The 23678-nt window shown below is 42.3% G+C and overlaps 2 protein-coding genes and 1 non-coding gene across 3 annotated transcripts in view; 2 read left to right on the forward strand and 1 right to left on the reverse strand.

Annotated features, from left to right (window-relative positions):
* LOC132765914 (zinc finger protein 665-like) overlaps positions 1-23678 on the reverse strand; it is a 49018-nt gene that overhangs the window by 13283 nt on the left and 12057 nt on the right. Inside the window, exon 2 of the mRNA XM_067465323.1 lies at positions 19149-20118. Coding sequence (XP_067321424.1) covers positions 19166-20118 — 953 coding nt within the window. The 3' untranslated portion in view covers positions 19149-19165. Of the gene's footprint in view, positions 20119-23678 lie in introns of the transcript that reaches the window.
* LOC137096304 (zinc finger protein 135-like) lies at positions 1058-3808 on the forward strand. The gene has a single exon (XM_067465416.1). It carries the CDS (start codon positions 1552-1554, stop codon positions 2806-2808), a length of 1257 nt encoding a protein of 418 aa, XP_067321517.1. The 5' UTR covers positions 1058-1551; the 3' UTR covers positions 2809-3808.
* Positions 12252-12324, forward strand: TRNAV-CAC (transfer RNA valine (anticodon CAC)). Its single transcript has one exon. It is a non-coding gene; the product is annotated as a tRNA-Val (tRNA).

The following is a 23678-nucleotide window of genomic DNA, read 5'->3' on the forward strand; positions in this document are numbered from 1 at the left end:
CAGTGGCTTCTCTGTGCAGCCTGACATGGTAGTTGTTAGAGTGGTCCAGCATTTCTGTGTTCTCAAATAATATGAGGTGTCCAGGTTGGTTCATGCTACGTTCAGGCAAAGGGCAAGAGAGAGCCTCTTACCTCTGCAGGAAAGCAAATATATTACTGTCTTCACCACCCAAGTGACTAATTTCGTATTATTTTGGATTTTGGAACTCTAGATAAGGGGTGGTCAACCTGTACAGAGCATTTTTGTCTCCCTAAGATGTGACTTTAGAACATTTGGTCATGCAATAAAGGTGAACAGATTGAGAGTGGGCAGTAGGAAGAATTCTTTATATATCCGCGCAATAGCATTCTGTTGTTCTTTATGTCCACTTTCAGGGGTTTTTTCCCCCATCCTACAAAATGTTTGTTTCTGTTTGCCTTCCGATCACTTCCAGCCTATGGAGAAACAAAGACGTTTGTATCGGTAGGCGTTCTAGGCAAGATTTGTTCAAAAGGAGTTTGCTGTTGTCTTATTATTCCGAGACAGAGAATGTGACTTACCCAAGATCACTTAGTGCAATGATGGGCAATCTTTTGAGCTTGGTGTGTCAATACTCACCAAAAAAACGAGCATAACTCAAGTGAGGTGTCACTTCGAGAAAAAAACCATAATTTCATGATGTTGATAGTTTAATAACAAAAATTTATTATTGTAATATATAACTGTATTTAATAAACCAAAAACTAATTATTTAACTTCCCTGCTTTTTCTATAATGCCACATATCTCGCCATTATAGGAAAATGCTGGTGTAGGAGCCGAGGATGAAATGTCCTTCTTGGGATGCAGCCCCATCTTCTCTGTATGCGGCCGCATGCAGCTGTGTGTCATTGAAAATGGCTACGCGTGTCAGTGCTGACACACGTGTCATAGGTTTGCCATCATGGACTTAGTGGATTTCATGGCTGAGTGGGTATTCAAGCCCAGTAATAAGACCACTACAACACCTACACCAGGCTGGCTCCCTGCCCACAAATAAATCATACTTAATAATGGATTTTTATTTCTCCCCAAGCAGGTAATGGGAAATAACTCTTAAATACCTATCTGTGTATCCATTGGGAGGAAGCAAGAATGAAGCAGGAATAAAGACTGTCGCGAATACAAGTGGATCAAGTGGAAGTTAAGTCAACAAGTAGGACGAGAACTCCCTCCATTAATTTCCATGAATGTCTGATCCAAGAAGGTGAGAAAAGCAGAAGGTGTTTACTGTGTGGGGAAACCCTCGACCATCTTTCAAGCATTTTGGGGCAGTGCAGAATCAGCAGAGAGCAAGAACCATAGAAATCCATGGAGTTTGAAAACAATCAGTCAAACTCTTTTCTTATGCCAGAGAACCCACACATGGGATAAATTAATTGCAATAATAGAGGACATCTTACTAGGTTTTAAATGTGACCTTTCGGTCAACAAGCTCAGCCGCTCAGTGCTTTAACCCACTGCGCCACCGGGGGCCCTTTCAAGTACTATTGGACAGAGCCAAATCAGCAGAGAGCAAGAGACATCGAAATCCATGGAGTTTGAAAACAATTTCAGTCCAGCTCTTTCCTCACGTCAGAGAACCCATGCAGGGGGAAAACAATTTAAATGCACAGAATGTGATAAGAGTTTCAACAGTAGAGGACATCTTACTAGACATCAAAGAATACATACAGGGGAGAAACCATATCAATGCACAGAATGTGGGAAAAGTTTCAGTGTAAGAGGAAACCTTATTGTCCACCAAAGAATTCACACTGGAGAGAAACCATATCAATGCACAGAATGTGGGAAGAGTTTCATTGTAAGAGAAAACCTTATTGTCCACCAAAGAATTCACAGAGGAGAGAAACCATATAAATGCCTAGAGTGTGGGAAGAGTTTCCGCAAGGCCGAAACTCTGAGAACACATCAACGACTTCATACAGGCGAAAAGCCTTATAAATGCCTGGAATGCAGGAAGAGCTTCCGTTACAGCAGTAACTTTTGTTCACATCAAAGACTCCACACAGGGGAGAAACCATTTAAGTGCCTAGAGTGTGGCAAGAGCTTCAATAGGAGTGAAAATCTTGCTGACCACCGACGTATCCATACAGGGGAAAAACCATTTAACTGTGAAGTGTGTGGAAAGAGCTTCCGTTTAAGTACAATCCTTTCTGCACACCGAAGAGTCCACACAGGGGAGAAACCACATAGATGTATGGAATGCGGAAAGAGCTTCGGTTGGAGTCAAGAGCTCACTGTACACCAAAGACTGCACACAGGAGAGAAACCATATTCATGCCTGGAGTGTGGAAGGACCTTCCGGGAATCAGGGAAACTAACTGTCCACCAAAGAACCCACACAGGGGAGAGACCCTATACCTGCCCGGAGTGTGGAAAGAGCTTCCGCCAAAAGCCCCACCTTTCTAAACACCTGAGAATCCACACAGGGGAGAAGCCATATAAATGCCACGAGTGTGGAGAGAGCTTCAGCCGTAGCGAAAGCCTCAGTAATCATCAAAGAAACCACACAGGGGAGAAACCCTATAAATGCTTGGAGTGTGGAAAGAGCTTCCGCTTTAGTGCTAGTTTTTCCTCACACCTAAGAATCCACACTGGTGAGAAACCATATAAGTGTACCACCTGTGGGAAAAGCTTCAGTCAACATACACACCTTTCCAGGCACCAGAAAAGCCACACAGGAGAGAAACCATATCAATGCACAGAGTGCGGAAAGCATTTCAGCTCTAAAGCAAGTGTTACTAGTCATCAAAGGATGCATGTGCAGGGAAAACATCCGAATGGATAGAGTGAGCAAAGACCTTTACTGAAAAGGGGAAACTTATTATGTTTCAAAAAACCGATGTAGGGCTTGTTCCAAGTTCTCATCAGAATTTTCTTAATTGGGAATTTTTAAAAGTTTGGGTGTTCTGGCCCTGGAAACTTACCGATGTAGAGTGTCCATCTGGTGAAATAATTACCTCCAAAAATTGGAAAGATTTAATTCAAAAGCATGCAGTAGGGAACACAACAAAGTTCCAACTGACAGTTTATTTCCCTCACGCCTCACCCTGGCCCCTCCCCTGCATTGCTCCCGTTTCCATGGCAACCCTCTCCCCGATTTCAGATATATACCAGAAAGGTATATGTCATGGCCTTATTTCCTGGCTTCACACCAAACCAGGAAATAAGGTCATGTACTACAGCTTGTTTCAAGTTCTCATAAGAAGTTTGGCTCTTTTACCAGTTTTCCATAAAATAAGTATACAAATTTTAAATCAGCTCATTCAAAAACTATCAGGCTTTGATTATCAAGATGCATCCATGCTTTTAATCAATTCAGTATAGCTGCTCCAAAGGGGTGTTGAATAGATGGAAAATCCGTGGATATAGAAAGTCAACTATAATTCTTTTATGTAGCGGCTGGTGCTCTTTAATTTTTACCCAGTTTTGATCCCCAGATGTTATTGAACAACAACTCCCATCACTTCAGATTATCCACCTTGCAGACTCAGAATAATGGGAATTGTCACCCAAAGTGCTTGTGGCTCTGAGTTTGGAGAAAAGGTTAAATGGCATTTTAACATCAGCCATCATATCCACATGCCTCTAAATTCAATCCCCACTATTCTGATTAAATAGAGCAAACCGAAGATTTCAGCTCTAGGGATGGAACCATATATTCATCTTAATTGAACCAAAGATCCTTAGAGCCGCCAATGCCAATCCCCTAGGACAGTGGTTCTCAACCTGGGGTCCCCAGATGTTTTTGGCCTTCAACTCCCAGAAATCCTAACAGCTGGTAAACTGGCTGGGATTTCTGGGAGTTGTAGGCCAAAAACATCTGGGGGGCCCAGGTTGAGAACCACTGCCCTAGCAGTTGCTATAGAGCCAGAAATGTCACCCCTACAGATATGGGATTTTTACTGCATAGTTCTTTTTTAAAAATTGCTTTCTGAATGTTGATTATTACAGTGTGAATTAGTTCATATATATTAAAAAACATCAGTAAATATGAAATATTTTTAAAAGAGAGAGAGAGAGAGACATCCTCTGTAATTCAGTTTGTGATATTTCAATTCGGTTTTAAGAATCTTTGTTTTGCCATTTTATGTATGCTTGCCTCTAGAAAACTTACATACAAGATTAACCCAAAAATAAATGAAGTAGTAAGACTTTCTAGAAAGATGGCTTTCAGTTATTCCTATCTTTGAATGTTCTATTTTTTATGTTTCATTTGTATATTACATGTTAGATATTTCATATATTGCTTTAGAATTCAATTTCTAGACTTTATCAGTCCAGTGCCATATATTCAGAACATTTGTAACTACAGTCGAACCCCGAGTGGCACAGTGGGTTAAACCCTTGTGGTGGCAGGACTGCTGACTGACAGGTCAGAGGTTTGAATCTGGGGCGAGTAGGTTGAGCTCCCTCTGTCAGCTCCAGCTCCCCATGCGGGGACATGAGTTGAAGCCTCCCACAAGGATGGTAAAACATCAAAAATATCCAGGTGTCCCCTGGGCAACATCATTGCAGATGGTCAATTCTCTCACACTAGAAGTGACTTGCAGTTTCTCAAGTTACACACACACAAAAACCTATGGTAGCAGGAATGAAAATATGACCCCATCGAGGCTGCCATATGATGCAGTTTATTTATCGTATCAGAAGCAGACCAAGGGTACAGCTGTAATGTATTTTTTAAAACACAATAATGCAGTTTAATTGCCTTGAATTGCATTATATGAGCCTGCACTGATCATATAATGCAGTTCGATACTGCACTCGATGGCAGCCTAAATTGGGCCATAGTTAAAGATCCTGGTGTTGATTTACATTTACTTAATGGTTCTTGGATTTTCCTCTCTTTATAATTTGGTTTGTAATACTAATTTAGTGTTTCTTCTTCCTTTATAGTCTAGTCCCATTAAAACTGTTTCCATTGTCATAATGTATTCATTACTCCATTTTAATACCATTCATTCTGTATTCACTGTTTTGTGAACGTCTACTCCTTTTTGCTACCAACTTTTATAACTTTCCAATAAAGTTTAACTTTCTTTATATGTGCATTGTAATTTACAGTAATTTCAGGTGGGAATCTTCCTCTGGAAATCTGTGGTTGAAAGTTATCAATTTTCAGGTCCAAAAATGACAGTAACGAAGTAGGGGGAAAAAAACCCCCTGAAGTTGTAGAATGGTCTTTATTGTTGTATTCCTTCTCCAGGAGAATGTCAGCAAAGAAGAACAGGTCACATTCTAAAGAACTCATACAAAAGAGCTAATGTGAGTGCATTAATAATAATAATAGTAATAGTAATAATATTAATATCATCCCCTTCAGGGTGACATTACTGCTCAAGCAGGGAGCTTTGAGATGGTTGAACAGAAGCTCTCCGAAGCTCTAGGTGCTCTTACTGCCTATTACAGGGAAAACCAGCTGATCCCTAATCCATCTAAAACACAGACATGTGCCTTTCACCTTAAGAACAGACAAGCATCCCGAACTCTAAGGATCACCTGGGAAGGAATCCCACTGGAGCATTGCAGCGCACCCAAATACCTGGGAGTCGCTCTGGACCGTGCCCTGACCTACAAGAAGCATTGCCTGAACATCAAGCAAAAAGTGGGTGCTAGAAACAATATCATACGAAAACTGACTGGCACAACCTGGGAACCACAACCAGACACAGTGAAGACATCTGCCCTTGCGCTATGCTACTCTGCTGCTGAGTACGTATGCCCAGTGTGGAACACATCTCATCACATTAAAATAGTAGATGTGGCTATTAATGAGACATGCCGCATTATCACGGGGTGTCTGTGCCCTGCACCACTGGAGAAATTACACTGCTTAGCTGGTATTGCACCACCTGACATCCGCCGGGAAGTAGCAGCCAATAGTGAAAGGACCAAGGCAGAGACATCTCCAGCTCATCCCCTGTTTGGGTATCAGCCAGCAAGTCAACGACTTAAATCTAGAAATAGTTTTCTAAGATCTACAGAGACACTCGCTGGAGCACCTCAGCAAGCAAGAGTCCAAAAGTGGCAGGCTCAAACCCAGAGCCTCAACCAATGGCTGATACCAAATGAGAGACTCCCCCCTGGGCACACAGAAGACTTGGAAGGCGCTGAACAGACTGCGCTCTGGCACCACGAGATGCAGAGCCAGCCTCAAGAAATGGGGCTACAAAGTTAAATCCACGACATGCGAGTGTGGAGAAGAGCAAACCACTGACCACCTACTGCAATGCAACCTGAGCCCTGCCACATGCACAATGGAGGACCTTCTTGCAGCAACACCAGAGGCACTCCAAGTGGCCAGATACTGGTCAAAGGACATTTAATCAACTACCAAGCTTGCAAACTTTGTGTTTTGTCTGTTTGTTGTGTTCTGTTAGAAATGTAATAACAATTGACTGGTTGCCCTGACACGACAAATAAATCCCCTTCAGGGTGAAAAAGGCGGCAGATAAATGTAGTAAATAAATAAATATCATCTCACATTGATGTAAACAAAAGAGTAACTAGAGAGGGGTTTCCAAATATTGGATTGGCTCACCTCTAATGTTTTGGTTGGAGATTGACTTCTTTCACTTCAAGCAGAATGCAACTGGGTGGGAGGTCGGCATAGTTTGCATTCATAGCATGTAGGTGGGGCCCCTCTGGGGTCCCACTCAAAAGCACCAGTTCCCCACGAATAATATTCTGGTGGAGGTAGGATTCACCCAAGTGATCAACTCGATCCACTTTCTGATGCAGCCACTTGCTGAAACTAACCAATCTGGAAATCTCTGTACATTTTCCGTTATGGTTTAAAAACGATTGACAAAATGAGCCTAATGCACTCTTGTGATTTGCTGTATTCTGTTGTTGATTAGGTTTTCTAAATGTACTATAAACCTATATATAGTTATATGCTTCTTCCAGTGCCGATGGATCAGTTTGAATGTTGACATCGGAACCAACATGTTTTTAAATAAGCTGCTGTATTCCCTTAACAGAGTGCATCCATGCTGTAGCATTAATGCAGTTTGACACCACTTTCTCTGCTGTCAAATCACAGAAGTTGTAGTTCTGCACTTTTTATTGATTGATTTATTTTATTTTGTACATTTGTACCCCATCCTTCTCACCCCTGAGGGGGAACTCAGGGCAGCTTCACAAAAGGCCCTCGTTCAGTGCCATCCAAATTCATAAACATACATTTAAACAATTCAAAAATATTGCATTAATAAGGCATTCATTTAAAATCACGCAAGTTTAGAATTCAAGTCCAGGTCAGTCCATTGTCATTTATATTACTTGAGTCTTATGTCTCGATGGTGGCAGGCTCCAAGAAATAAAGCCTGACTGCTCACTGGAGGGAAGGATACTAGAGACAAAGTTGAAGTCCTTTGGCCACATCATGAGGAGACAGCAAAGCCTAGAGAAGACAATTATGCTGGGGAAAGTGGAAGGCAAAAGGAAGAGGGGCCGACCAAGGGCAAGATGGATGGATGGCATCCTTGAAGTGACTGGACTGACCTTGAAGGAGCTGGGGGTGGTGACGGCCGACAGGGAGCTCTGGTGTGGGCTGGTCCATGAGGTCACGAAGAGTCGGAGACGACTGAACGAATGAACAACAACAACATGTCTCGATTGATGCCTCTATCGTTCAAGCGCTTGGTCCAATCACTAGGTTTTGAGTTTCTTTCTAAAGGACAGGGGGAAGGTAGTCAATTGGATGTCACTTTTTAGCAGAGAAGGCTAAAGACTTTGTAAAATGGCAACTTTCAGGATTCCATAGCTTTGAGCCATTGCAGATAAAGTGGTATGAAAGTATTAAATGGCAGTTAAAGATGGAAGGAGGGTCTCTAAATGGCGGCTGGAGAATACCTGCTGGGTAGGCTGGGCCCAACCCACTCACAGGCCAGTGGAATGACAGTTAAAGATGTAGGGAGGGTATCTAAATGGAAGCTGGAGAGTACCTGGTTGGTAAACTAGTCAAATGTGGGCTAGGCAAAATTATGGTTAGGTGGATCTTCAATTTGTTAAGGGAACAAACCCAAGGGATGCTCAGCAATACTTCCTCTTCATCATGGAAAGAAGTGACGAGTGGAGTGCCATCAGAAGGATTCCGTCCTGGGCCTGGGCCTGTCCAGAATCTTTATTAATGATTTATGAAAGGTTAGAAAACATGATAATCTAGTTTGCAGACGACAACAAATTGGGAGGGATAGCCAATACGTCAGAAGACAGGCGCAATACTCAAAACGACCTGAACAGATTAGAGAGATGATTGGCCAAAACGGAACAAAATGAAGTTCAACAAGGACAAATACAAGATACTCCACTTTGGCATAAAAAATGAAAGGCAAAGATACAGAATGGGGGACGATGCTTGGCTTGAGAGTAGGACGTGTGAAAAAGATCTTGGAGTCCTTGTGGACAATAAGTCAAACATTAGCCAACAATGTGATGCGGCGGCAAAAAAGCCAATGGGATTTTGGCCTGCATAAAGAGAAGTCTAGTGTCTAGATTCAGGGAAGTTATGCTACCCATTCTCTATTCTGCCTGGGTCAGACCAAACCTGGAATCACACTGTGTCACATTCTGGGCACTGTAATTGAAGAGAGATGACTACACACAGAGAACTAGCTGGTAAGCCTGTATTTCTTAAACGCATTGTTTTTTTTTTTTTTACTTTGTACATGCACACTTACTTCCTTATTATATAGGTTTCAGTTATTTATATTTTGCAAATAAAATAACAATTTACCATGTAGAATATAAGAAACCCAAATAATAATACATAACATTGTACATTCCAAGGAACTGATTACTTACTTACTTACTTACTTAGGTGATCCCTCGTAGTCCGAGGATGATGATCCTCCAAGTTCGGTGTCCTGGGGGTGGGTTCGTAGGTGGCTGTGCAGCCCTATTCTTGACCTGCATCTTCTCCCACAGTGAGGTCATTGGTTTCCAGGTGGGAGGTGGTCTCGGTCGGGATTGGCTTGACGCGCCTTCCTCTTGGCATGTTTCTCTATTTCACCCTCCATTCGTGCCTCTTCAAATTCTGCAGCACTGCTGGTCACAGCTGACCTCCAGCTGGAGTGCTCATATATATACCTCAAGTCTGAGGTATATATGAGGTATATATGACTGATATACCTCAAGGCAGAGGATTTCCTCTGATCCACTCCCTGTGGACTAAGAGCAATGAAACTTGCCAGCATTCTTAGTCCTTCTCTTCATTGGTGCCACCTCAGGACACATACTTCTCCCATCTTTTTAAGCAACTTTAAACACCTCGCTTGTAGAAGTCAACAAGTTGATCCAAAAGCCATGTGACTTTAGAAATCAGAGGCTCAACATCTGAAAAATGCTTGCCCTTCAAAAATAACTTCATTATTGGAAAGAAGTGGAAGTCCGATAGTACAAGGTCAGGCGAATAAAGGGGATGCGGGAGAATTTCCAAGCCACAGGAGCCTGCTTCTTCCATTTGGGCAACAGGTGAGTTGTGAACTGGTGCACTGTCTTGAAGAAAGCAGACTCCCTTGGTGAGCAGGCCATATTGTCTCTTGGTTTGGATGGCCTCCTGCAATTTCCGCAGCAGTGAAGCATAGTGTGCCCCAGTGATCATGGTCCCCTTTGCTAGGAAATCCATCAATACTACTCCGTGCTAGTCCCAAAATACTGTGAGCATGACCTTGCTTGCTGAGAGTTGGGCACGTGCCTTCTTTGGAGGCAGTGTGTCAGGATGTTTCCATTGCATCGACTGGATTTCAGTCTCAGGATCATCATGATGGAGCCAGCTTTCAGTCTGTTGAAAAAATTCTCCTGGTTTCGATGGCACATCATTGTCAATAGAACCTGAGAGCATTTGACTTTTTCCTGCTTCTGGAAAGGTGTGAGTAGCCGGGGCACCCAGTGAGCAGATACCTTATGCATGGGAAGATGGTCTTGGTTGATTTTGTCCATGGACCCCACACAAATCTTGACATTTGTGCTAGGTGGCGAATGGTTATGTGGTGATTTTCCAAATTGGCAACCTCCACTTGCTGGAGGTCCACCAGTTCTGTGTGCCAAGTTTGGTTCGATTCAGAATGCTCTTTGACTGTAGGTGAACTATAAATCCCAGCAACAACTCTCAAATGACAAAATCAATCCCCACCCCCACCCCACCCCACCAGTATTCAAATTTGGGCGTATTGGGTATTTGTGCCAAATGCGGTCAGGTGAATAATAATCCATCCTGCATATCAGATAGTTACATGATGATTCATAACAGTAGCAAAATTACAGTTATGAAGTAGCAACGAAAATGATGTTATGGTTGGGGGTCACCACAACATGAGGAAGTGTATTAAGGGCATTAGGAAGGCTGAGAAACACTGTAATTCAGGGAATCAAAGCAGCTAACCATAAATATAAAACAAGACAAATTAAATCAATGTAAATGCATTAAAATTCAGAAATAAAAATAATGAAACCATTAAACTAGTTTTGTTTTTGAAATCACTAAACATTAAAATGTATTAAAATACATTACCCATTTAGTGTTTTTTTTTGTGTGTAGTTGTTACACAATGAAATGACTAATTATGTAACAACTTGATGGAAAGTTTGACCGTTTTCATCATCACTTGCTCCACCGTGTGCAAGGATGCATCATCTTTCAGTGCATCTGCACTATCAATATAATGCAGTTTGACACCACTTTAGCTGTCATGCCTCAGTGCTAGGGAAACTACAACCCTCATGATTCTATAGCGTTGAGCCATGGCAGCTAAAGTGTTGTCAAGTTGCATGATGTTAACAATGTAGACGCATCCTTAGTCTCCTTGATTTCCTAACATACTATCTTCTGGGTTGCTGTAAGTTTTTCGGACTGTACGGCCATGTTCCAGAAGCTTTCTCTCCTGACATTTCACCTGCATCTATGGCAGGCATCCTCAGAGGTTGTGGGGTCTGTTGGAAACAATCAGGGCCAACGAAGGATTTCCCCAGGCAGGAAGCAGCCAGGCTTTGAAGCTGCAAGGCTATCCAATGCTAATCAAGGCAGCCAATTGCAACATTCACACTTTCCTCAAGCAGACAAGAGTTCTTTCTCCTGAGACAGGGTTGCTGTGAGTTTTCCAGGCTGTCTGGTCATGTTCCAGGAGCATTCTCTCCTGATGTTTCACCCACATCTATGGCAGGCATCCTCAGAGGTTGTGAGGTCTTTTGGAAACAATCAGGACCAGCTAATACTTCCCAACAAAGGATTTCCCCAGGCAGGAAGCAGCCAGGCTTTGCAGCTGCAAAGCTATCTAATGCTAATCAAGGCAGCCAATTGCAACATTCACACTTTCCTCAAGCAGATAAGAGTTCTTTCTCCTGAGACAGGGTTGCTGTGAGTTTCCTGGGCTGTATGGCCATGTTCCAGAAGCATTCTCTCCTGAGGTTTCGCTCACATCTCTGGCAGACATCCTCAGAAGTTGTGAGGTCTGTTGGAAACAATCAGGGCCAGCTAATACCTCCCAACAAAGGATTTCCCCAGGCAGGAAGCAGCCAGGCTTTGCAGCTGCAAGGCTATTCAATGCTAATCAAGGTGGCCAATTGCAACATTCACTCTTTCCTCAAGCAGACAAGAGTTCTTTCTCCTGAGACAAAGTTGCTGTGAGTTTTCTGGGATTTCTGGCCATGTTCCAGAAGCATTCTCTCCTGATGTTTCGCCCACATCTACGGCAGGCATCATCAGAGGTTGTGAGGTCTGTTGGAAACTAGGCAAGTGAGGTTTATACATATATCTGTGGAATGTCCAGGGTGGGATATACCACAGATATATAACAACAGACCTCACAACTTCTGAGGATGTCTGCCATAGATGTGGCTGAAATGTCAGGAGGGAATGCTTCTGGAACATGGCCATACATCCCGGAAAACTCAAAGTAACCCAATTTGACACCACTTTAGTTGCCATGGCTCAATACTATGGGATCCTGAGACTTGTGCAAGGTCTTTAGCCTTCTCTGCCCAAGAGGGCTGGTGCCTCACCAAACTGCAGTTCCCAGGATACCATTGTTTTGGCAGTCAAAGAGGTGTCAGGCTGCATTAATGCTTCAGTGTAAATGCTTTGTTGAGGGCTTTGCTGGGAGAGAGCTGAGTGAGTTGGCGCAATGCATGCCATTGCATGGTTCTCCATCTCTGCCTCTATAGCTGGATCCCACTCATTGGCTGCTAGAAAGGGCAGGCTTGTAAGGGGGCAGCAGATAGGTCAGCGTTTCTGTAGTGTAGTGGTTATCACGTTCGCCTCACACGCGAAAGGTCCCCGGTTCGAAACCGGGCAGAAACAGTTTTTTTCTTTCTTCCTACTTTTCAGCCAAATGCAGAAAACATATGTTGCTGGTAATGGGATGAAAATTGGAATTAAATATTTCCTATTTGGAGGCTTTTGGAAAAGTTAAAAAGAACAGAAAAGCTTCCACCAAATTAATGAGAGCTTTGCAAGCAAGCCTGATGAAAAATATCCCCCTCCTTTTAAAGGCAAGGATTGAGAAATGTGGCTGTGCCTGGGTACAATTACACTGTAGAATTAACCCAGTTTGACTCCATCTTAGTCACGGTGGCTCAATGCTATATAATAATTATTATTAACTTTATTTGTACCCCGTTAACATCTCCCGAAGGACTTGATACGGTTTACAAAGGCGAAACGCCCTCAATAAAAACAACAGCATAACAAATACACATAACTCATAAAGCAAACCGAACACATTAAAGCAATAACAATAAAACAGTAAAACAATACACCATGACACAATAAAACTAGGGCTGGGCCGGATGTAATGGGTACAATTTAAAAGTGCTGGGTATGACAGGTGAAATATGAGGATTTAGGGTAAGTGCAATGTGCAGGCAATCTTAAATTTCTAATAAAGTGCGTCTGGGACATGATGCTAGGAGCTTCCTATTCTGGAAAGGCACACTGGAACAGCCAAGTCTTCAAGCTCTTCCTAAAGACTGCCAGCATTGGGGCTTGTCTGATGTCCTTGGGGAAGGTGTTCCAGAGTCGGGGGGCTACCACAAAGAAGGCCCTGTCCCTCGTCCCCACCAAGTACAAATAATAATAATAATAATAATGCCATCCTGAGTCCCTCTGCGGAGGTTGAGAAAGGACAGGATATAAAAGCCATTATTATTATTATTATTATTATTATTATTATTATTATTATATGCAAAGACTCTGGCACAAGCCAGTCAAGGTGGTCCCAGTGGTGATCTGTACACTGGGTGCAGTGCCTAAAGAACTTGGCCTGCACTTAAACACAATCGGTGCTGACAAAATTACCATCTGCCAGCTGCAGAAGGCCACCTTACTAGGATCTGCATGCAGTATTCTCCGATACATCACATGTGTATTGGATCACATGTCGGACACTTCCCAAGTCCTAGACACTTAGGAAGTGTCCAACATGTGATCCAATACAACAGCCAGCAGAGTGTCTGCTGTGGACTCATCTTGTTGTGTTAATAATAATAATAATGATGATGATGATGATAATGATGATTATGAATAAACTTTATTTATATTCCACCTCCTTTCCTCAAAGGAACTCGGGTGGCTTAGGAATCATGCGATGTGGAGTTTGGTGAGGCACCAGCTCACTCTTTGACAGAGGAGGTTAAAGATCTAGTAATACTATAACTCCCAGAATTCCATAAGATTGAACCATGGTACTTAAGGTGGTGTCAAACTGCAATAATTCTACTGTGTGGATGCACCCATTGTCAAAGGGAAGGGAAGGAGGGACAGCAGTCCGATCCATGTGAGCATGTGTAATGGCACTCCATGCAGTCATGCCGGCCACATGACCTTGGAGATGTCTATGGATAACACCGGCTCTTCGGCTTAGAAATGGAGATGAGCACCAACCCCCAGAGTCAGACATGACTGGATTTAATGTCAGGGGAAAAGCTTTACCTTTACCTTGGGCAGATATCAGTTTACTTCTGTGTTTTTATTTTACTTGGAAACAGCTTGCAGATCCAGATAAATATTTTCAACATAGAACTGTTTTGGCCTTCCTCCAGTACTTAAAAAACTGAATTCTTCCCTGACTTTGCGACAAAGCAAAGAAAAATTCTAAAATACTGTAAAAGGATACAGCAAATGCCATTGCAAAGCACCCAGAATCCCATTCCTAGGGTGCATCTAGACCAATTGTTCTCAGCCTTCCAAATGCCGCAACCCCTTAATACAGTTCCTCATGTTGTGGTGACCCCCAACCATAACATTATTTTCTGTAATTTTTGCTATTGTTATGAATCATAAAGTAAATATCTGATATGCAGGATATATTTCCATTCACTGGACCAAATTTGGCACAAATACCCGATACACCCAAATTTGAATACTGGTTTGGTTAGGAGGGGGGTTGATTTTGTCATTCAGGAGTTGTAGTTTCTGGGATTTATAGTTCACCTACAACAGTCGTTCTCAACCTTTCTAATGCCACGACCCCTTAATACAGTTCCTCATGTTGTGGTGTCCTTCAACCATAACATTATTTTTGTTGCTACTCCATAACTGTAATTTTGCTACTGTTATGAATCATAATGTAAATGCCTGATACGCAGGATGTATTTTCATTCACTAGACCAAATTGGGCACAAATACCAGATACACCCAAATTTGAATAATGGTGGGGTTAGCGGGGGATTGATTTTGTCATTTGGGAGTTGTAGTTGCTGGGATTTATAGTTCACCTACACTCAAAGAGCATTCTGAACTCCACCAACGATGGAATTGAACCAACTTGGCACATGTTGGGCATTGTCCTTGAGTTTTGGAGTTGTAGTTCACCTACATCCAGAGAGCACTGTGGACTCAAACAATGATGGATCTGGACCAAACTTGGCACGAATACTCAATATGCCCAAATATGAACACTGGTGGAGTTTGTGGAAAACAGACCTTGACATTTGGGAGTTGTAGTTGCTGGGATTTACTGTACTGATGGACTGATGGAGTTTTTTGGGGTTAACCAGTTGGGCCTAACTGGGCACCGTGTAGGAGTTGTGCAGCTGGCTTAGCATCAAATGGTTTGAGTCCCGCGGATATGTAGTGTCCCCTCTTGACCCGAGATATTTTAGTATAGCAGATGAGCTCCTTTGTGCAATTTCAGCAACATGGTCTCTATGGGCTTTTCTGCAGCTTGAGGAAGGGAGGACTATCCCCAGATATTTGAAACATGGCACCTGCTCAATTTTGTTCCCATCTAGATTCTAGATGTGAAGCTTGAGTCTTTTGGCAAACACCATGATTTTAGTTTTCAGATAGTTGAGTTGCAACTGGTTCACATTGCAATATTGTGCCATTTAAGTCCAATTGGCATTCTTGAGGGTAGAGCAGCATCATCAACAAAAAGTAGGGTGGAGATATGTCTACCCACCACTTTTGGTGAGTGGAAGTCCATGTTAAGCAAGTGGTCCACCATGGAGTTGATGTAAAAATTAAATAATAATGGGGCCAGAATGCAGCCTTGCTTTACACCTTTCTCCATTTGAACAGCTTTGGCGCAGTGGCCTTGAGGGTTGCATCTTATTTTAAGAGACGTCCCTTTGTGAAGTTGACAGATAAGATGAAGTAACCGTCTATCTGGGTTGTTGTAGGTTTTTTGGGGCTACATAGCCATGTTCTAGAGGCATTCCCTCCTGACGTTTCGCCTGCATCTATGGCAAGCATCCTCAGAGGTAATCCTCATTACCTCCGAGGATGCTTGCCATAGATGCAGGCAAAATGTCAGGAGAGAATGCCTCTAGAACATGGTCATATAGCATGAAAAAACTTAAAACAACCCAGTGATTCCCGCCATGAAAGCCTTCGACAATACATTATCCGTCTATCGATTGAGGTGGCTTCTAATTTTTTCCCATAGCTTAGTCCTGCAGATAGCGTCAAAGGCTGCCTTAAAGTCTATAAAGGCCACATACTGTGATGTTTTGCAATTGGTGGAATATTTTTCTATCAGATGTTGGAGCACTAGGCATTGATCAATGGTAGATTTGCCACTTACAGGGCCTCCCCGGATGATCTTAAAGTCCTTGATAGTTCATAGAGGGAAACACATTTGGATGGGTAAACTGGGCCAGAACTGTTTGGGCTTTATAGATTACAAACAGCACTTTGAATTGTGCTCGGAAGCTAATAGGCAGCCAGTGGAGCTGGTGTAACAAGGGAGTTGTCTGCTCCCTGTACCCCGCTCCCGTGAGCCCCCTGGCAGCCAACGTTGAACTAGCTGAAGCTTCTGGGCAGTCTTCAGAGGCAACCCCATGTAGAGTGTGTTGCAGTAGTCTATTCGAGATGTAACCAGAGCGTGGACCACTGTAATTCTATAGTGTGTTTCACTTTGAAAACACAAACAGTATTGTGGTTAGAGCTTACATCATCTATTACTCTGAAATTCAGATAGATCATTATTTCGCTTACTTATCCTCTGGTTGCAGAACTAAAATGACTTGACCTGCCCATCAAGTGGGGTCAGAAAGGCTGAAAGACCAAGATATACCATAAGCAGATGAGAAATTATTAGCTGGATGGATAAAGAGTGGGAAATTTTACATGCTCAGAAAAAGTGCTCAGTAACTGCTAGAAAGGGCCAGTATATGTATTGCCATTATGCTTTTCAACATTAAGAAAGTAGGGAGAAAAATGGAAGCACATTTTTTGTTGTGACTTAAACTCTAGACCATGATGATTTGAGCCCTGACCACTAAAAAATGACTATGAAGGTCATTTTTAATTCCCCAATTTTATAGGTGTTTCCACACTACAGCTAATGGTCAGTCCTACACATTTACAGGTTTGATTATCCTGCCAGATGTTCATCACAAAGGTACACTGGAGGACCTAGGGATTCCTATAGAGAACGCTTCTGTGGAAGTTGAAAATAAGTGTGGTGGAGGACTAGAGATTTCTAAAGTGGTGTTCTCTCAGGTAAAAGAATATAGCATTTTTAATCTGCAGTTTTTCACTTTCACATGCCTGTTTTCTTAACCCCAGGAAATGCGAGGGGCTGACTGTATAGAACTATGATTACACTTATGCTTCAATGTTCCCATCTGATGTAGTACTGAGATTTGCAATTTAGGAACAGTGTCTAGAATCCTCTGAATTTTTGTGTACTTGAAGCAAAAGGCCCTGATACAAGGACCCTCCAGATTAACTCCAGATAACAAACCTACACTTATACAAACATGAAAACATATACAGAGCAATAAATTACATAAAGCAAAATGACAATGTCTCACGCACAGCAATATCAAAACAAGTGTTTCTTTTTAAATAAAATAACCCCCAACAACTAACATAATTCAATCTAAAACAATTCTACAATCCCAAACCACCTCGCCTATTAGAGAAATACTACATGTGCAATCATAAAACCTAACCTATAAGCCTCACACCCTCTTACCTGTTGATTTTAGTTTCTTAGTTTTATGTTCCCTATATATGTGGGAGGGGGGGCAACACCTGTGGGTAGAAGTCGGAAAAAGAAAACGTGAAGTGCAAGAGGTGTGTGAGGAGGGAGCTCTAATGCCTGCTCCCCCTCTCCCTACCCCACGTACTCGCACTTCAAGTCTTCTTACCCTTGAGTCTTGCCAGAGGTATACAATCTTCTCTCTTTTGGTGATGGTGGTAAAGGAGGAGCTCCACTGAAAAAACAATCAAGGATCAAACTGGCTGGTTTTTTACTGCTGCTCTGACGCCACCATCACCTAAGTAGGGCAATGTAGTTCTGGATGTGAAGGGAGTAGGATTTACTGTTGCTGGTTACTCTGAGAAAGGAGTGGAGGCAGAGGGGGTCATGATGTTGGCTGCAGCAACAAGGAGAGATGGAAGATAGCCGGAAGCAAATAGCTGCTAGCAAATTGCTTGCAACGTTGAATAGAATGTTTTGGTGTATTGTTGGGTCTGTGGCACAGCTGGCTGGGAGTCAGCTGCATTAAGATCACTACTGACCAAAAGGTCATGAATTTGAAGCCAACACAGGTAAGAGTGAGCTTCTGACCAATTTGTGTAGCTTGCTGTCAACCTTTGCAGCCCGAAAGACAGTTGCATTTGTCAAGTAGAAAATTTAGGTACCGCGTATGCGGGGGATTTAACTAATTTACGCCGCCATAAAAATCTCAGGCAAGCATGCAAAGAATGAGGAAGTACTTCATCAGTGTCACAAATGGACGGTAAAGCGATAATTCCCCTGGTGGCCAGAATGCCCTCATCAAGAAGCTGGAATGTTAACTAGTATCTCTGTGTGTCTGTCTATATATGTTGTGTGTCTATGGCATTGAATGTTTGCCATGTATATGTACATTGTAATCCGCCCTGAGTCCCCTGTGGGGTAAGAAGGGCAGAATATAAATACTGTAAATAATAAATAAATTTCATGGCTGGAATCACTGGGTTGTAGGTTTTTTGGGCTGTATGGCCATGTTCTCGAAGCATTCTCTCCAGATGTTTCGCCTGCATCTATGGCAGGCATCCTCAGAGAATGTATACATCAGACCTGGGAGAATTAGACAGGGATCTTTCCACCATGCTCTTTCACTCCAAAATACCCTCTGATCTGAATCTCAAGTGCTCTATGACCTCCACCCCCCAAGCACCTTCCCTCTGCTCAAACAAGGCCTCTTTGACAAAATATCAAATTTCATCACAGAATTTCATTGCAGAATAGTCGCACCACATGTTGAGCTGATTATCCTTTTCTTCCTTCCTTCCCCAAATGCCAGGCAGTTCAAAAACTACAAGATGGAGGTCTCTGAAGCTCCACTCTTCTCTCCTTTCTCTTTCGAAAAGCAGTTTTAAAAACCTGTAATGAATGTCTCCTTTCTCCAAAAACTCCATTCCAGATCTTCTAAATTACTTTGCCTCGGAAAATGAAAGGATGAGAGAAGAGTGCAGCTGCAGAAATCTCCATTTTATAGGTTGGCAACTGCCTTGTATTTTAAGAAAGAAGGAAGGGAATAACAGCCCCAAATGGTTCTACATTTAAAAAACCGAAACAACAATTTGTTTGAGGATTGATAATCTCTCCTCCTTTTCTCCTTCAAAAAGTCATTAATTTGAAAAAAAAGTTTTTTCCCTTGTGTATTGCATTCCCCCCCCCCCCCCCCTTTAAATGAAAGAATAATTAAACTTGAACGTTTTCATGGCTTCTCCCTTGTGTGGGTCCTTTGATGGGACTACAGACTTCCACTGAAAGAGAAACTTTTCCATATTCCATCCATAAATATGGCTTCTCCACAATGTGGGTCCTTAGATGGGAACGCAGACCTCCACTGACAGAGAAGGTCTTTCCACATTCCATGCATTTATATGGCTTCTCCCCTGTGTGGATCCTTTGGTGGGTACGCAGAGTTTGACTATGAGAGAAGCTCTTTCCACATTCAATGCATGTGTATGGCTTCTCCCCAGTGTGGGTCCTTTGATGGGAACGCAGTTTGCCACTATGACTGAAGCTATTCCCACATTCCATGCACTTAAATGGCTTCTCCCCTGTGTGGGTCTTTTGATGGGAACGCAGACAGTCACTCCGCCTAAAGACCTCTCCACATTCCATGCACTTAAATGGCTTCTCCCCGGTGTGGGTCCTTTGATGGGAACGCAGTTTGCCACCCTGACTGAACCTCTCTCCACATTCTATACACTTATATGGCTTCTCCCCTGTGTGGGTCCTTTGATGGGAAAGCAGATTTCCATTGAAAGAGAAACTCTTTCCACATTCCAAGCATTTATATGGTTTCTCCCCTGTGTGGGTCCTTTGATGGGAACGCAGTTTGCTATTCTGACTGAAACTCTTTTTACACACCATGCATTTATATGGCTTCTCCCCAATGTGAGTCTTTTGATGGGAATTCAGATTGCCACTCCTACTGAAGCTCATCCCACACTCCATGCATTTATATGGTTTCTCCCCTGTGTGGATCCTTTGATGGGAACGCAGTGTGTCACTTCGTCTAAAGCTCTCTCCACATTCCATGCATTTATATGGCCTCTCTCCTGTGTGGGTCCTTTGATGGGAACTCAGTTGTCCACTCAGAGAAAACCTCTTTCCACATTCCATGCAGTTATATGGCTTCTCCCCTGTATAGGACAGTTGATGAGATTGCAACGTCTCGCTCGAACTGAAGCTCTCTCCACATTCTATGGATGAATATAGCTTTTCCCCTGTGTGTGTTATCTGATGCACATCAAGGAGATTGTCCCTCCAACTGAAGCTCATGCCGCACTCCATGAATTTATATGGCTTCTCCCCTGTGTGGGTCCTTTGATGGGAACGCAGATGACCACTTTGTTTATAGCTCTGTCCACATTCCATGCATTTATATGGCTTCTCTCCTGTGTGGGTCCTTTGATGGGAACACAGTTGTCCACTCAAAGAGAAGCTATTTCCACATACCATGCAGTAATATGGCTTCTCCCCTATATGGGGCTGTTGATTAGATTGCAATGTCTCACTTGGACTGAAGCTCTCTCCACATTCTACGCATATATATGGCTTTCCTCCTGTCTGTGCTATCTGATGTACATCAACACTACTCCATCTTATGCATTTGCCACAGGCTATAAGTTTATATAGCTCCTCTGTTTTCTGGGCTGTGGAATAGGGGTGTATAGGATTTTCCATTGTTTGTAAATTATTATTCATATTCTATGTCAGAAGTTCACAACATAAACTTTCAGCAGAGCAGGAATTCTTCCCACATTTTTCTGCAGTCTCTCCAGTTCCTTTTCCAAACTTTTATTTTTATGTTATAACTTTGCTTTCCCCTTTTATTTCATAGGTGTATAGATTTTAATTTTTTTCTACTTATTTCTTTGTTGTTGTCGTATTCATGCCATTTCAAAGTTAGGGAATCCGTATGGCAAAGCTGTCGCAAGGGTTTCTTCACAAGATTTGTTCAGACGTACCTGTTGATGAAAAAGAGGAAAATCTCATCAGGAGTTTAGGCCAGAAAGATCTCATTGGACATCAAGGCCGAGAGCCATGAGAATAGGTGAAAAGTGTTGCCCAACTGGGATGAGCTCACTGCCCGTTGAGAAATCTTATAACCCAATGAAATAGTTAGAATAAGTTCAGGTATGGAACTGACCATAAGCAACAGCTGCCAATTTGGGTGGGATTGTAAGGGATAAATTAATGGAGGAAGATGAAGTCAGTAGTCAGTGACTATGTTATTTGTCAGTGTCCTTTTCAACATGTTGTGAAATCAATATACACACTTTATTGCCCAAAGATGACCCTATGGCCCACATGGGAGGCCCAGCTTCTCCCTCTGAGAGCCAGTTGCTACAGCAACTAAAGGATAGCACCAAGACATTTTCATATTTCAAAAACATTTAGTAATTGAAGGTAGTTTAACTCTGAATAAAGACGAAGTGTGAAATGAACAAATGTAAAGTGATAAGGGATAGCCACAATGGTTAAGGCATATGCATTCCCAGTCAGGTAAATGTTGATAAAATTCCAAATTTCTGCAATTTCTTAGGTGTTTAGAGCAGGGGTCCTCAAACTGAGGCCTGAGGGCCATATACGGCCCTCCAAGGTCATTTACCCGGCCCTTGCTCAGAGTAAACCTAAGTCTGAAACGACTTGAAAGCACACAACAACAACAACAACAACAACCCTATCTCATCAGGCAAAAGCAGGCCCACACTTCCCATTGAAATACTAATAAGTTTATATTTGCTAAAATTGTTCTTCATTTTAATTATTTTATTGAAATTAAGTTTTTTTTACACTACAAATAAGATTTGCAGTGTGCATAGGAATTCATTCATGTTTTTTTTTTTCAAATTATAATCCAGCCCTCCAACAGTTTGAGGGACTTTGAACTGGCCTTTTTTAAAAAAGTTTGAGGACCCCTGGTTTAGAGTGTCAAAACAAAGAGAAGCAACTCATCAATTTTATTCAAAGGGCATTTCCACAGTTTGGGTGTCCACAAACTTAATTTGAGATTATCCTTGAGAAAGGGACTTCTGGGTTGTGAAGATGGTGGTACAAAGCTTCCCCTGTTAGGTGGAGTGGGGAGAGAGAGCGCAGGACACAGTAATAACAACCTGATGAGAAAGTATTTCTCTGAAAGATGGGAACCCCAAGGTTTACATGGATCTTTTAACTGATTCTATTTTAATAGAGGTTGTTTTATCCAATTTATATACCTGGTTTGTGTATTGTATTATTGTTATCATGCTGATGTATTTTATGTATGACATCCTTGTGTGCTATTTTGTAAGCCGTCCCAGTGTCTATGGGAGATGATGGTGGAATAAAAATAATGTCTTATTATTATTATTATTATTATTATTATTATTGTCATTTGAGTCACTTATGCTGGGGAAAGTGGAAGGCAAAAGGAAGAGGGGCCGACCAAGGGCAAGATGGATGGATGGCATCCTTGAAGTGACTGGACTGACCTTGAGGGAGCTGAGGGTGGTAACGGCCGACAGGGAGCTCTGGCGTGGGCTGGTCCATGAGGTCACGAAGAGTCGGAGACGACTGAACGAATGAACAACAACAACATTTGAGTCTAAATAAAACCATCACTCCAGTGTCCATTTTTACATTTCAGGCAAAAATGAGCACGATCAAAAACAAAGATGACAAGGACCTAACAGAAGCGGAAGAGATCAAGAGACGGTGGTGAGACTATACAGAAGATTTGTATAGGAAGGATAATAATATCAAGGATACCTTTGATAATGTGATGAGTAAATTAGAACCAGACATCCTGAGGAGTGAGGTTGAATGGGCCTTAAGAAGCACTGCTAATAACAGAAGCAGGAGACGATGAATCCCAGCTGAACTGTTTAAAACCTTGAAAAATGATGCTGTCAAGGTGATGTATGTCATATGACAGCAAAAATTGAAAAACTCAGATTGGGAAAAAATCCACTTATACCTCCATACCAAAAGAGAGAAACACTAAAGAATGCTCAAACTTTCGTACAGTGACACTTATTTCACATGCCAGTAAGGTAATGCTCAAGATCCTGCAAGGTAGACTCCAGTAATACATGGAGTGAGAGTAGCTAGATGTACAAGCTGGGTTTAGAAAAGGTAGAGGAACGAGAGACCAAATTGCCAATATCAGCTGGATAATGGAAAAAGGCAGTTTTATTGACTATTCTAAAGCCTTTGACTGTGTGGATCATAATAAATTGTGGCAAGTTCTTGGTGGTATGGGGATAACAAGCCAACTAGTTTGTCTCCTGAGGAATCTGTATAACGACCCAGTAGCAACAGTAAGCGCAGACCACGGAACAAACTGGTTCAAGGTTGGGACAGGCATACGGCAGGGCTGTATACTCTCACCCTACCTATTCAACTTGTATGCAGAACCCATCATGCAAAGTGCGAGGCTTGACAAATCCAAGGCTGGAGTTAAAATTGTTGGAAGAAGCATTAACAACCTTAGATATACAGATGATACCATTTTGATGGCCAAAAGCAAGGAGGAGTTGAGGAGCCTTCTAACCAAGATGAAAGAATAAAAGTGCAAAAGCTGGCTTGCAGTTAAACATTAAAAAAAAACCCAAGATTATGGCAACCAGACTGATTGATAACTGGCAAATAGAGGGAGAAACAGAGGGAGGAAATGTGGAGGCAGGGACAGACTTTGTGACAATCCTTGAAGTGACTG

Source organism: Anolis sagrei, chromosome 2, assembly GCF_037176765.1.
Source record: "Anolis sagrei isolate rAnoSag1 chromosome 2, rAnoSag1.mat, whole genome shotgun sequence".
Classification (NCBI taxonomy): Eukaryota; Metazoa; Chordata; class Lepidosauria; order Squamata; family Dactyloidae; genus Anolis; species Anolis sagrei.

What these genes read in the sequence shown, in the direction of transcription:
- LOC137096304 (XM_067465416.1), top strand. Translation starts at nt 1,552, where the DNA reads ATGGAGTTTGAAAACAATTTCAGTCCAGCTCTTTCCTCACGTCAGAGA.